At 38.8% G+C, this 12833-nt stretch overlaps 2 protein-coding genes across 2 annotated transcripts in view; one reads left to right on the top strand and one right to left on the bottom strand.

Annotated features, from left to right (window-relative positions):
* Positions 1-449: 449 nt before the first annotated feature.
* On the bottom strand, positions 450-5261 carry LOC135085372 (uncharacterized). Its single transcript, XM_063980155.1, has 7 exons — positions 5137-5261; positions 4973-5065; positions 4727-4825; positions 3933-4064; positions 3128-3228; positions 1932-2081; positions 450-627 (listed from the first exon to the last, which is right to left on the bottom strand). Exons 1-7 carry the CDS (start codon positions 5169-5171, stop codon positions 536-538), a joined length of 702 nt encoding a protein of 233 aa, XP_063836225.1. The 5' UTR covers positions 5172-5261; the 3' UTR covers positions 450-535.
* Positions 5262-6550: 1289 nt separating this feature from the next.
* LOC135085250 (signal transducer and activator of transcription 5B) overlaps positions 6551-12833 on the top strand; it is a 54349-nt gene continuing 48066 nt past the window's right edge. The window contains exons 1-2 of the mRNA XM_063980002.1: positions 6551-6747; positions 11743-11793. The gene's annotated coding sequence lies outside the window, so the exon portion shown is untranslated. The remainder of the gene's footprint in view (positions 6748-11742; positions 11794-12833) is intronic.

Genomic DNA, 12833 nt, shown 5'->3' on the forward strand with positions numbered 1-12833 from the left:
CTGTCAATGTCATGTCAAAAAAGCATTTGGACCTCGCGTCTACGTATTGCCATCTGGCGGATTTTTCAATCGAGAGAAAACCCTCATTGTATAAGACGTGTCGCGAACTTATTGGCTATAGATGACCCACGCTGAACTGTCCCAGCAAACTCAATGACAGGGGGGCGCCTATCATCGTTCAACTATATGGTTTCCAACATGGCAAAAATCGGAACCAGCGATCCGGTATTGACGGTGGCGCCCCCTGTCAATGTCTCGGGTGGGACAGTTCAGTTTATTGGGTCTATACCTTGACAGCTGTGACGTCACATGCCACCTTCACGCATCACTGCAGGAACCTACTTAGTTAATCGATATAACTATTGTTTTTAAGAAAAAAAAATATTTTTTTAATTGTAAATAAGATTACCAATCACATATTTGTATGTAAAGAAGTAATAAAACATGAGTGCTGGTCACAAAAATATATTTGGCACTCTGTCTCTGTCACTCAATACAAAAGAGCGGTGGCACGAATAAAAATGGTAGATTCAATTTAGTTGATGTTCTTTTTCGGGAGTACTTGGAAACTTTTCTTTGTAGGCGAGAGACTGAGTGAGGGTGTTTTCGCTGAGGACATCACTTTACCTGAAATTATTTGACACTCCATTACAATATGAGCTAAGATCGTTTCATCCACTCGGACGCGCGCCACCATTCTTCCGCGAATGTTTGAGTGTTATCGGTACACGCTAATGCTCCATGAGTGCACACGCACACTACAGTAATGCCTTACGGATTGCTCGGACCACACTCCCCGCGCCCCGCGCTTCGACCAAAAATTGGTGGGGCGCGTCCGAGTGGATGAAACGATCTATAAGTAGCTAAGTCGTTATGGTCAAAAGTAAAATGGTGCAACCCATTACCCAGCCTTAGGCCCAGTTTTTTGATTCATAGTTAAAATAACAAATTGTTAAATTTTGCTACTAATGGTTAAATATTAACAAAATGTTAACTAATAGTTAAAAAAATGTATTAAAAGTCGAGCTAACCATTGTTAGAAAAACATTTTTTTCCGATATTTAACCACTTGTCATTTGACATCTGTCAAATTTGACCATTGGTTATTTTAACTACGAATCAAAAAACCGGGCCTTAGTGGTTGAATAAACCACGGATACTCTCGGTGCACTTAAGGGACTCTTATCTAGGTTTAAATAAGACGTCAATATGTAGGTGACAATTTATTGCTTGACACAGGTTGTCAATGGTTCACAAAGGTTAATTATGTCAAAGCTGTCCAGAGCCCCGATTACGGTAATTTTTAACGTCAACAATCCAGACACGCTTCTCGATTCTGCGATACGATTGGTCGTTCAACAGCGTACGTCAGCTGTTTTGACCAATCGTATTGCAGAATCAGAAACGCGTCTGGATTGTAGACGTTAAAAGTTACCGTAATCGGGGCTCAGGTATATAAAGCCGGGGAAAAAATCTGGGCACCGCGGTACAGCTTTACGCGTCTCAAAGTACAGTGACATCTCTTGGCAAATAACACAAACAAGTTTCATGGAAGGTTTATACAGTAGGTTTCAAGTAGGCACAGTTTCTCCAAAAGTTAATACGTTAGCGTTAAACTAAAATATGGTTCTTCGAGCCGGATTGACATAATGTGTAATATCCTGTATATTCACATCGCACATTTATCAACCCGGAAAGGGATCGTAATCGTATCATCTCGAGGCGGCCAATATTATTTGTATGAATCTCCATACTGCAACGCACACTTTTCCGCTACACAGGAATGGAGGGAATAGTCGGTTTTTTTTACCTTCGTTATGCATGAGGGAGCTACATTAAAGAGATTATATCTTCTACGAATTTCCATCTTAAGCAAAAAATTATGGTCCTTCGAGCCGGATGTTCGACATACTTTCTATAGCAGTACGTACCTTCATTTTGCAATGGCTGGGGTGGGAGGTACGCGCGAGGTCGCGGCCTGATGTCTAGATGCGCGGGCGGCGACAGCGACAGCTGCCTCGTGCGGTGTGGATCTAGTGCGCGGAACACGAAGAATGGAGCCCCGGCGTCTGGCGTAGGCTCTGTAGGTGTAAGAGAGAGCTATGAGTTATCCATCATCATCATGGTCAGGTTTTTTAGGTCCAACAACGTTCTAAACTTGATTCAATATCAATAAACAATAGATTCTGAAGACGAAAGTCTACAACCAATGTGTGTTACCAGTGTAACTTATGGCTCGGAAACGTGGCCTCTCACTATAGGCCTTATACAGAAGCTCAAAGTCGCACAGCGTGCTATGGAGAGGGCTAGCTTGGTGTTTCTTTGCGAGATCGAATCAGAAATGAGGAAATCCGTAAACGAACTAATAAAGTCGCTGACATAGCCCGACGGATTAGCAAGCTGAAGTGGCAATGGGCAGGGCACATAGTACGCAGAACTGACGGCCGATGGGGCAGCAAGGTTCTGGAATGGAGGCCGCGTACCGGAAAACGCAGCGTGAGACGTCCACCTACAAGGTGGACCGACGACATCGTAAAGGTAGCAGGGAAGCGCTGGATGCAGGCCGCTACCAATCGATCAACGTGGAAAGCATTAGGTAGGGGAGGCCTATGTTCAGCAGTGGACGTCCTATGGCTGAAATGATGATGATGATGATAGATTCTGTGTTATACTTAATGGGTTTAATAAATCAGAAGTCGCAATCTGCTTAAGATTGAGTCAAGTTTTAAGCGGTTCCTTAGTCCCCACTTCAGAAAGAACAACGGACGAACCCTCTCCTCTAATTTACCAGAGACGAGAGGTACCTAATCCTATTCGCTATCGTAGCTATCGGAAGATTAGATGGTGCCGCGTACCCAAGCTCAGTGGCTTTTAGACCCTAACCAGTAAATCTCGTATAGAACCAGCTAAAAATTCTCCGTCCCTTCAGAATGGAAATAAAATTGTAAACATTTTTACTAAAACTGTTAGAATAGCAGTTCCTCTGTGGTTGAGGATTCCGGTTGAAGCTCGTTTCCAGCTTCGGCCTGATCGTCACTTACCATCAGGTGAGATACAGGCATACAGGCCAAGAGCTTCCTCGTTGTGGATAAAAAAAATAAATAAATGAAGCGGATATGATATTTACCCTTTTTATTCTTTAGCTTCTTATCCTTCTTGCTGGAGTGTTCCGGAGTGGAGGTTCGGGACTTGGGTTCGACGCCCCCGCTCACCACTTGCATTTGACTTCTGTTGGATATTTTTCAATTAATGCGAAGTTACTATGGATGGGCCTCATAAGAAGGCTCAAGGTCACTCAAAGGGCGATGGAGCGCCCTTTGGGGATGGATCGAATCAGAAATGAGATCCGCAGGAGAACCAAAGTGACTGACATACTTAGCCCGCAGAATCGCTAAAATCAAGTGGCAGTGGGCGGGGCACATAGCTCGAAGAGCTGATGGCCGCTGGGGCAGAAAAGCTCTGGAGTGGCGACTACCGACTACGAGCAGGAAGACGTAGTGTGGGCAGGCCTCCCACTAGATAAACCGACGATCTGGTGAAGATCGCGGGAAGGCCTCCCCCAAGGATTTCCACGAGGACCGGTCCTGGCACCTCCCGCGACCTGCGCCAGATCGTCGGTCCACCTAGTGGGAGACCTGCCCACACTACGTCTTCTTCGTGGTCGCCACTCGATCATTCATCAGCCGGACTAAGGCCCAGAACAGACGGTGAAACGCAACTACAACGAAACTGCAACTGCTAGTTACTTTTGAGTTGCATCTAAGTTTCTGCCATAGCGTCCGTTGAGAGACGACACATGACGCGACCAGTTTGAAACTTTCAGTTTCAGTTTCATTCATCAGAATCATCACAAAGTTGCAGTTTCGTTGCAGTTGCGTTTCACCGTCTGTTCTGGGCCTAAGTGGTTTAGGCCTGAAAATCATCAGTCTTACTTGTTAGTCTTTCTCGGAGGCGGGAATAGGCCATACTTCAGATGGGGGGCCGTGGGGTCCGGCCCCCGGCTCATTTTCTGTTTCACCGGCTGCCAGGGACCCCCAGAGAATAAGTCTGAGTTTTTCTTCAAGCTGGAAGAGGGAAAGGCAAATGAAATCTCACTTTCTATTTTTAGTCTATAGGCTGGTCTCTGAGCACGTAGAATTTTGTCCAATGAACCCAAACTACCCATCCTTATCGCTCGCGCGTTAATTATATTGCTGTCGCGACTGTGCGACGGGCACCCGCAGTGAGTGTGCGAGCGCGACAGCAACATAATTACGCGCGAGCGATAAGGATGGGTAGCTTGGGGTCATTGGACAAAATTCTACGTGCTCACAGACCAGACTATAAATAGATGCGGCGACTAGGCGACTCCGCGACTCTGTCGCGACTTGCGACACAAGCTTATCTAAATATATTCAAAGCCAAGGTGACTGACTGATATAGTGATCTATCAACGCACAGCCCTAACCACTGGACGGATCTGGCTGAAATTTGGTATGCAGGTAGATGTTATGACGTATAGGCATCCGCTAAGAAATAATTTTACGAAACTCCACTCCTAAGGGGGTAAAACGGGATCCACGCGTACGAAGTTGCGGGCGGCCGCTAGTACATTATGAAATTGACAAACAATCATTCAAAGCATCGCGTGCGCGTGGACGCACAGGGAGACACACGAACCAATCACAGAGTTCGATTTGCCGCTTCACTTAAGCAAACATCGTGTGAATACGGGCAATAGACTCACCCAGCACCACGGGGAGATGGGGTCTTCTTCTTCACCCTCTTAGGCACATTTCGGTCGTTTGCCCACGAGTGGGAATGTGGTGGTGCGTGGCCGATTTGGCTAGAATCAATAATATAAAAAATAACCTAACTGCAACTGTTTTTATTCGACGAATCAAAGGAATTCTGAATTCTGATCTTACTCAACAACAATAAACTATGGCTTATCTAGCACTGCAGATAACTGTAAAGGCAGAATTTTACATACGTCATATTTTGTACTCTGGGTTTCTTCTTCTTCACGCCTTTGGTTTGATTCTCTGCCCAGGATTGCGAGTACGGAGCTGGGTACTTCATTTGACTACAAATTATAAATTTATTTCAGGGTACAGTGGTTAATTTTAAGCAATTAAACTACGAAAGTATACTCACATTGTCCTAGGCTTTTTCTGTCTATCTTCGTCCATTGTAACACTGATAATTTTTGGGTTTTTATCAATTTTTATCTAACGTTTTTGGATCATTTTTGAAAATGTCAACTTTTTTTTACTTTTGAATTTGGCCGGGTCAACACTTTCCTTTTTATGCATAGCACATGGGCGATGGTTTACACAAAAATAATTTGAAAGAAAAATTAGAAAATCATAAAGCTATGTTATCCATCCAAAACAAACATTGATAATAATTATGTTATCTCATTAAAATACCGTAGTAATATATAACTATAAAATATCGTACAAAATATTGTACGAATTCAATGTTGTCATTACTAATTGTATTTTGTGGAACGGAACGACTTGGTAGATTCAAAGTAGCCAGACACAAAGAAGATTCTCCCCAAATGAAAGGTAAATTACTTAGAAGATGCTTTTCTCCATTAATAACATTTTTTAGTACTGAGTTGAGTTTATAAAGGTAAATTGCTTATAATTAAGAAGCCCCCTATCCGTCCCCCGGACACGGCCTGAGCCGAGGTCCGAGCCTACCGTGGCGCCCTCAGGCCGCGTCCGTAGTCCCCTCGATCGGGCCCACTAGAGTGAGCCCGCCGTAGGCTGGACTTTGGTCCAACACCGCGGTGGGCAACCCTCTAGTTGGGTTCGCCACTGATCGGGCGCCTTATGCGCTCGATACGGCCCGATCGCGAACGTCGGTCTGCGACCGACGCGGACGAGCCTGGGCTTCGCTTCGCGAAGCCCACACTCGGCCTCGTCGGCACGCGCACCGACGATCGCCAAACGGCTAGAGTACCTTCTGTACTCGCCACTCTGCCCGGTGAAGCTGGAAAAGCTCCTCAAGCTACCAGCGCGCGTCCCTTCAAAAAAAAAAAAAAAAAAAAAAAAAAAAAAAAAAAAAAAAAAAAAAAAAAAAAAAAAAAAAAAAAAAAAAAAAAAATTAAGAAGCTTTTTCAGCTTTATTATTATGATGATTACATTACATTATTACATTATGGTGATGCAAATAAATATCTATCTATCTATCTATTAATCATTTTTAGTATTGAGTTAATTTAGTATTTTTGTACAGACATCTACATCATCATCATTATCATCAACATAAATAAAATAAAATAAAAGAATTTACATCAATAACTAATTATCAATAAGATATTTACCCAAATAAATTTTTTAACGATTGCTACTTATGTATTTTTTTTAGTATTCTTAAGTAGGTCTTTGTTGAAAAATATCACCACAAATCTAAATCAAGATTTTTTTCGAAAATTAAAGAAATTACATGATTTTTACAAATAATTCGATTAGTCAGCAGGAGAGGGAGATTAGATGACTGATTAAAAATCGGGTAATTTAATTCCCTACCCTGTTATCATTACAGCTGTCAAAATGATGTGGTGCAGGTGACGTATGGAATGGATGGTGAATGATTTTTTATTTATTGCGTGCTGCCATTCGTCATTGCCGGCCTGTGAATACTTTTCAAGCTGATAAAAACACCTTGTCGCGTAATTGCGAAGTGATCTTGTGCAATTATAATGTAAATCTTATAACGTGCAAGCTAGACAATATCTAATTTGCGGCAAAGTAGGTACGTAAGGTCATTGTTTGTTGATACAGCTAAAATTAAGTTGTGTTGGTGTATGTGAGACGTCTGTGTCGGTGTGCCTTTGTGTGGGTACGAAATTCTCAGAATTTGCTGGTGGAGCGCGGACGGGAACGCGCGCTCGATACAGGTAAAACCAAAACCACGGGCTTTCAGCGCGAGCCTCGGAACAATAAAATATCTCCGCAAATCGTGAACGAATTAGTTAAATTCAGTGAAACGGCGACGAAAATCTAACAGTGAGTTGTAACTTTTTGCTTACAAACTCCTTGAGTGTTTTGTTTTCATTATTATTCTGTTTCTCTCTGAATTAATTGTGTGTGGAATGGCGTACGTATAGTTTAACATTTATTTCCTCATCATGTTCCTGTAGTTGGTAAATGTTTTGTTTATTTGTTAATGAGTCACACAATAATCATTATTTATCTATTATTATGTTTTAATTCATCAATTTAACACTAAAACTGTCAGGTACTTTTTGTACTTCCTATCTGTGTGTTAACCCATCAGTTATCATTGGAGGTCATTTGTGAAAGATAAAAAATGTAGGTACAATATTAAAAATGAATTATTGATTGAATATAAACAGTGTCTATTTAATATCCAATGATTGCATTGAAAATTGTATTTATTTATTTATTTTTAAACAAAAAAAGTTATTTAATAATGTTTTTGTTTTAAGTATTACAGTTACTTTGATGCTGGGATGTTATGGATATCCGTAACCGTAACCGAAACTTTCGGATATCTGAAATAAGAAAATATCTGAAACCGTAACCGATTCAAAAGTTTCGGATGTAGGCAGTTTAAATTTTTTTTTGTATAGCAAATTCAAATTCAAAACGTTTATTGCATGTCACATTACAATTTATATGTTGTTGCAAAAATAGAGGTAGCTATACATGTGACGCCTAAATAACATTATAAATGTAAAGGCATAACAGCCTGATTTACCTTTATAATGCCATATAGGATCAATTTTTATTTTTTATTCGATGTAAAGTGTGTGGCCATGGATGAACCGAGTTAGACACTATTGCAAATTGCATTCTAAGGCACAGATATCCGTAACCATAACTGAAACTTTCGGATACCCGAAATAAAAAATATCCGTAACCGAAACCGGTATAATATTATTCCTATATCCGTAACCGTAACCGAAACTACATATTCATAACGTCCCTGTCCGCTGGACTATTATGGTGAACACACCCCTAATTACAACTTAATAATAATACCTAATTAGCTCCTCAATAAATAAATACAAATAATTTTAAATCTACTATTCGGCGAATACGAATACAAATAATATATCTACATAGTCATGAAATACTCATTAATTTAACTCTTTTTATTATGATTAATGTTTTAGTAATTAAAATTTACTAATGGCTTTTTTTATGTTATTGTATCACTTTACTTTGTAACTAATCACAAAACTTTGCTGATTTCTGTCCTATTTTTTGTGTGATTATTTGTCTGTATATCAAAATATAAATAAATAAACTAATCACAAAAGAAAAAAACATTGTACAATCGACCTGCTATTGACTGTCAAATTCTGGAAGAGAACTTACTTACTACTTTGTTACATACTGACCCGAGTTTTCTCGTCGTGTCGTTGTGGCTATAGTGTTCGGAGACACACACGTGTAGGACAAAATTAAAAAAAATAGATATTCGTAATTATTATTTCACCGAATACGAATATTCGGTAAATGTCTACTATTCGGCGAATACGAATATTCGTATTCTTTGCATCACTATTTTTTTGGGTTGTTCGTCATCTCGCACCTGTCAAACTTGCTAGCAGGCGCGAGTTGGGAAATTCCGATTTTACCTATTATTTTGTTCGTCAACTCGCACCTTTTCAAAAGTACAGTCAAATAAAAACGAATTGAAACTAAAAACTTTCAGTGTGTCGGGCATGTAGTGATCAAACTTTTAAGGGATTCTTTGAATCAGTGCATTTTCGCATGTTAACCGCGCTATGGAACCACTGGGAAGGGATATCCTTGTTCAACAATGACGTCGAAACTAAAAGACCTAGACTAATAAATGTACATTCGTTTTGTAGAATATCTGGTTTTTCTTACGTTGTAAAATAACTGAAAAGAAGTGAAAATGACATATTTTTTCTACTTAAATCCATTCTTAAATTGACTAATTTTCTACTTAAATTCATTCCTTTAAAATGAAATAAATAAATAAATATCCTTAAACATTTTACGCTACGTTTCTAGTCCCAAACTAAGCAAAGTAAAAAAAACAACGGATATTTAAACATATTTTTTTTGTATGAAATGTATGAAACTCGTGTCTCTTTTATCTTCTACCAAGAGATAATTTTATTTACCTATTCAAATTCAAATTATTTGTTTGCAATAAATAGCCTTTTATTAGGAATTATTTATACTAGTTCCTTACTTATTAAATTAGCGTTTTGTAAGAAGAATTTTACGAAAATTGATTATTTCCATACTATCATTTTTTGTGAATTTTTAAGGAACCACAAATTCAAATTTTATTAAATTTTGTGGGTAGATTAAAACAACATTGTCCTAACCCTAACCCAAACTTGTCATCTAATAATAAATTATGGCAACTATTTCCTCATAGTTTGAAAATGTAAGGCAAAAATGTTTATGTTTTACAAAACTTTGAAGAGCAGATATCTCGAAAACTATACAAGATATACAAAAACTTGACTTACAAATTAAATTAATTTTAATTCTCTAGAAGTATTCATATCGCTAGGATGCTTGGTTTTTTATTTAGATAGTTTTTGACATATAAGCGAAAAACCCAAAAATGGGACCTTCAAAGGCTGCGGTGGAGAACTTTTGATAATGTTCATCCCCTAACTAGCTAATCCAAACAAAGTTACAATGTTAAAAATTATGTTCCAAGCATTTCCCTCTGTACATTTTCATTGCCTGGCAATTTTTTATGTTAAAAGAATACGAATGTATTATTTCAGAAGCTAAATTTATAAGATTTGATGTTCTCTAGTTCAAGCTTGAACTATTTTTTTTAGGATTGTTTGTTAAAGCTGTACAATGTAAATTGTTAGTTAATTGTAAAATTGGTAATAATAATTGTTGTTCTTCATTTGACACTTTCTTTGGGATATTTAGGTGGCATTTAAAAGAACGCGAATTAATATTTGAAGCCTTTCAATATCCCGTGGCTTAGTTATAAAATCTGAGGTTAGATGCCGTGGCAAAAAAAATTATCTGCGGCTTGACTTATTATAATTCGCCATTACTAAATAGCTAGAAATCTAGCTTTGTTTTTAAATATACCTACTTAAATATTAGTAGACAGTTTACATACTAGGTATTAGGTATACTCAGGACATTGTGATATCCTACTTCCTACTAATATTATAAATGCGAAAGTTTGGATGATGTCATGATGTCTGAATGTTTGTTACTCTTTCATGCAAAAACTACTGAACGGATTTTGTTCAAAATTTACAGTATTAGTGTTTATAACCCAGATTAACATATAGGCTATAATTTATGACGATATGTGACCAACTAAATTTCAATAAATAAATAAGACGTGGGTAAAAAGCGCCATCTATCGTCACTGGTTAAAATCTACAGCGCTGGACAAAAAATTTGACGTTCGTATTAGTGTCCGACCGAATGTTCGGTTTCGGTTTCGTTTTCGGTTGAGTTTCGGTAAAAACACGAGTTTCGGTTTAGTTTCGTTTTCGGCGGCAAACTTGCCGAAACTATGACCGAAACCGAATGTGCATTCGGGAGTTTCCGCACTGTTATCGGTCATGTTCGGCGCATTGAATGAGTGAATAAATTCGATCAGAGCCAATGTCGTGATTCGCTCGCTTGTTTGTTTGCTGTTAGTTTTGTTGTGGTGGCGAGTTTTCGAGTGATTTATTTTGAATTTGGTAAGTTTTATCTCGTTTTATGTCGTTATAACATAAGAGCGGGTAGTAAACATAAAAAAAAATATCAATATGACTGATAAAAGTTTAATCAAGTTTAATCTAACCTACAATTTTTTTTTGGTTCGCAAATGCAGCTATACGTAAACAAACATTAGTTAGGTAGTTAGTAACGACTATAGTGCATTTCATGGTGATAATATTATGGATTCAGAGTTTCAAAGCTCATTTTAGTATTTATCACCGAGGTATCCAAGTGCCAAGTACAGTGGATACTAACTTACGTACTACCAATTTTGTTTTGAGAAATTATTAAGGTAAAAGACACGACCATGGGACGGGTTATGTAGATGTCCTGAATATTGCGGGGAATTAAAAAAAATCTAGACTATAAATCCTTCTTTTTCTTTTTTTAAACATAATTTGATACCATTTAGAGTAAAAAGGCGCTTTATAAGTTCAATTTTAATGCATTTTAAAGAGAAAACAATAAAGACTGTCTGATTATAATAACGTTTTCTTTATTTTTCCCTCAAAATATGAGCCTTGTAAGGAAGTTTCGGTTTCGGTTTCGGTTTCGGCCGAAATAGACACCGTTGCCGAAATTCGTTTTCGGTTTCGGTTTCGGTCGTAAAACTAGTTTCGGTCGGACACTAGTTCGTATATTATTCATGCGGGGGAAGCCGTGAAACTCCATCTATCATCATCATTAGTAATTAAACGAGGTCCACGCGGCCGCTAGTTGTTGATAATTTGTTTCTTCCCGATTTATATTTATTAGCATGTTGATTTAGAATATAAACCTATCTGAAAAGTACATTTTGTTTTATTATTAAACTCAACTCATTGCAAGTGGCTTACACATTCCTTTAAGTCATTTATTAAAACATTTTTGTAGATGACTATACATAAACACGTCAGATTTCAAAAAGGTGCGAGTTGATGACATAAAAAACAGAAGGTGCCAACTAGCATCTTTAGAGGTGCGAGATGACGAATAACTCATTTTTTTTAGTAATATAATATTTTTCTAACATTCTCAATTTATTTTATACCTCTTGTTACAGATAAACAATTTAACTGAATAGTACATTATTGACAGCACAAATATTATTTTGGTGAGTAATTATATTTTTTATGTTGCTTGAATTTTACAATAATTATATATTTACTTATTGTTTCTAAAAAAAGTATTGTAGCGCGCATACGAGGTTTATTCCGTTAGGTTGGCTAAACGCCCGCGATTCACTCCTATTATGTTGCCTGCACAGACACGGCCACGGCCAATAGGAGCCCTTCCCGCCTACGCACATTGGGGAGGCCTATGTTCAGCAGTGGACGTCCTATGGCTGAGATGATGATGATGATGATGATGATGAAATACCGATACTAGATTCCTTTAGGCACACAGGTGTGGATTGTTTAGGACTCGCAAGTCGTCTTAATACACTGATGCTTCTATCATCATCATCATCATCATTTCAGCCATAGGACGTCCACTGCTGAACATAGGCCTCCCCCAATGCTTTCCACGTTGATCGATTGGTAGCGGCCTGCGTCCAGTGTTTCCCTGCTACCTTTACGATGTCGTCGGTCCACCTTGTGGGTGGACGTCCCACGCTTCGTTTTCCGGTACGCGGCCTCCATTCAACCTTGCTGCCCCATCGGCCGTCAGTTCTGCGTACTATGTGCCCTGCCCATTGCCACTTCAGCTTGCTAATCCGTCGGGCTATGTCAGCGACGCGTCTTTCCATTCTATACATAGCCAGAACGCAAGGGTGTGAAACTAATCGAGTATAGTTTGGATATGACTTTTTTTACTAAGCTCCTCCAAACTATACACGACCAGTACGCATATGCTGCGTACTGCTCGCGTATACTTTGTAGTGACTTAGGTCAATTATCTTCCTCCAAAATATACATCGCCAGTACGCATACGGACTAATCATGTATGTATTGTAATAAGTGCGTGATTACAATTATACGCGAGTAGTTGCATGCTAGTCATTTTGACTTATTAACCTCTCTTTCTATTACATACTAGCTTTCCGCCCGCGGCTTCGCTCGCGTGGAATTTTGTCTGTTACAGAAAAACAATATCACGCGCGTATTTGCTCACCGTTTAGACCTACCCTGGACTACGACAAACATTTTAAAA

The sequence above is a fragment of the Ostrinia nubilalis genome, chromosome 28 (genome assembly GCF_963855985.1).
Source record: "Ostrinia nubilalis chromosome 28, ilOstNubi1.1, whole genome shotgun sequence".
Lineage (NCBI taxonomy): Eukaryota > Metazoa > Arthropoda > Insecta > Lepidoptera > Crambidae > Ostrinia > Ostrinia nubilalis.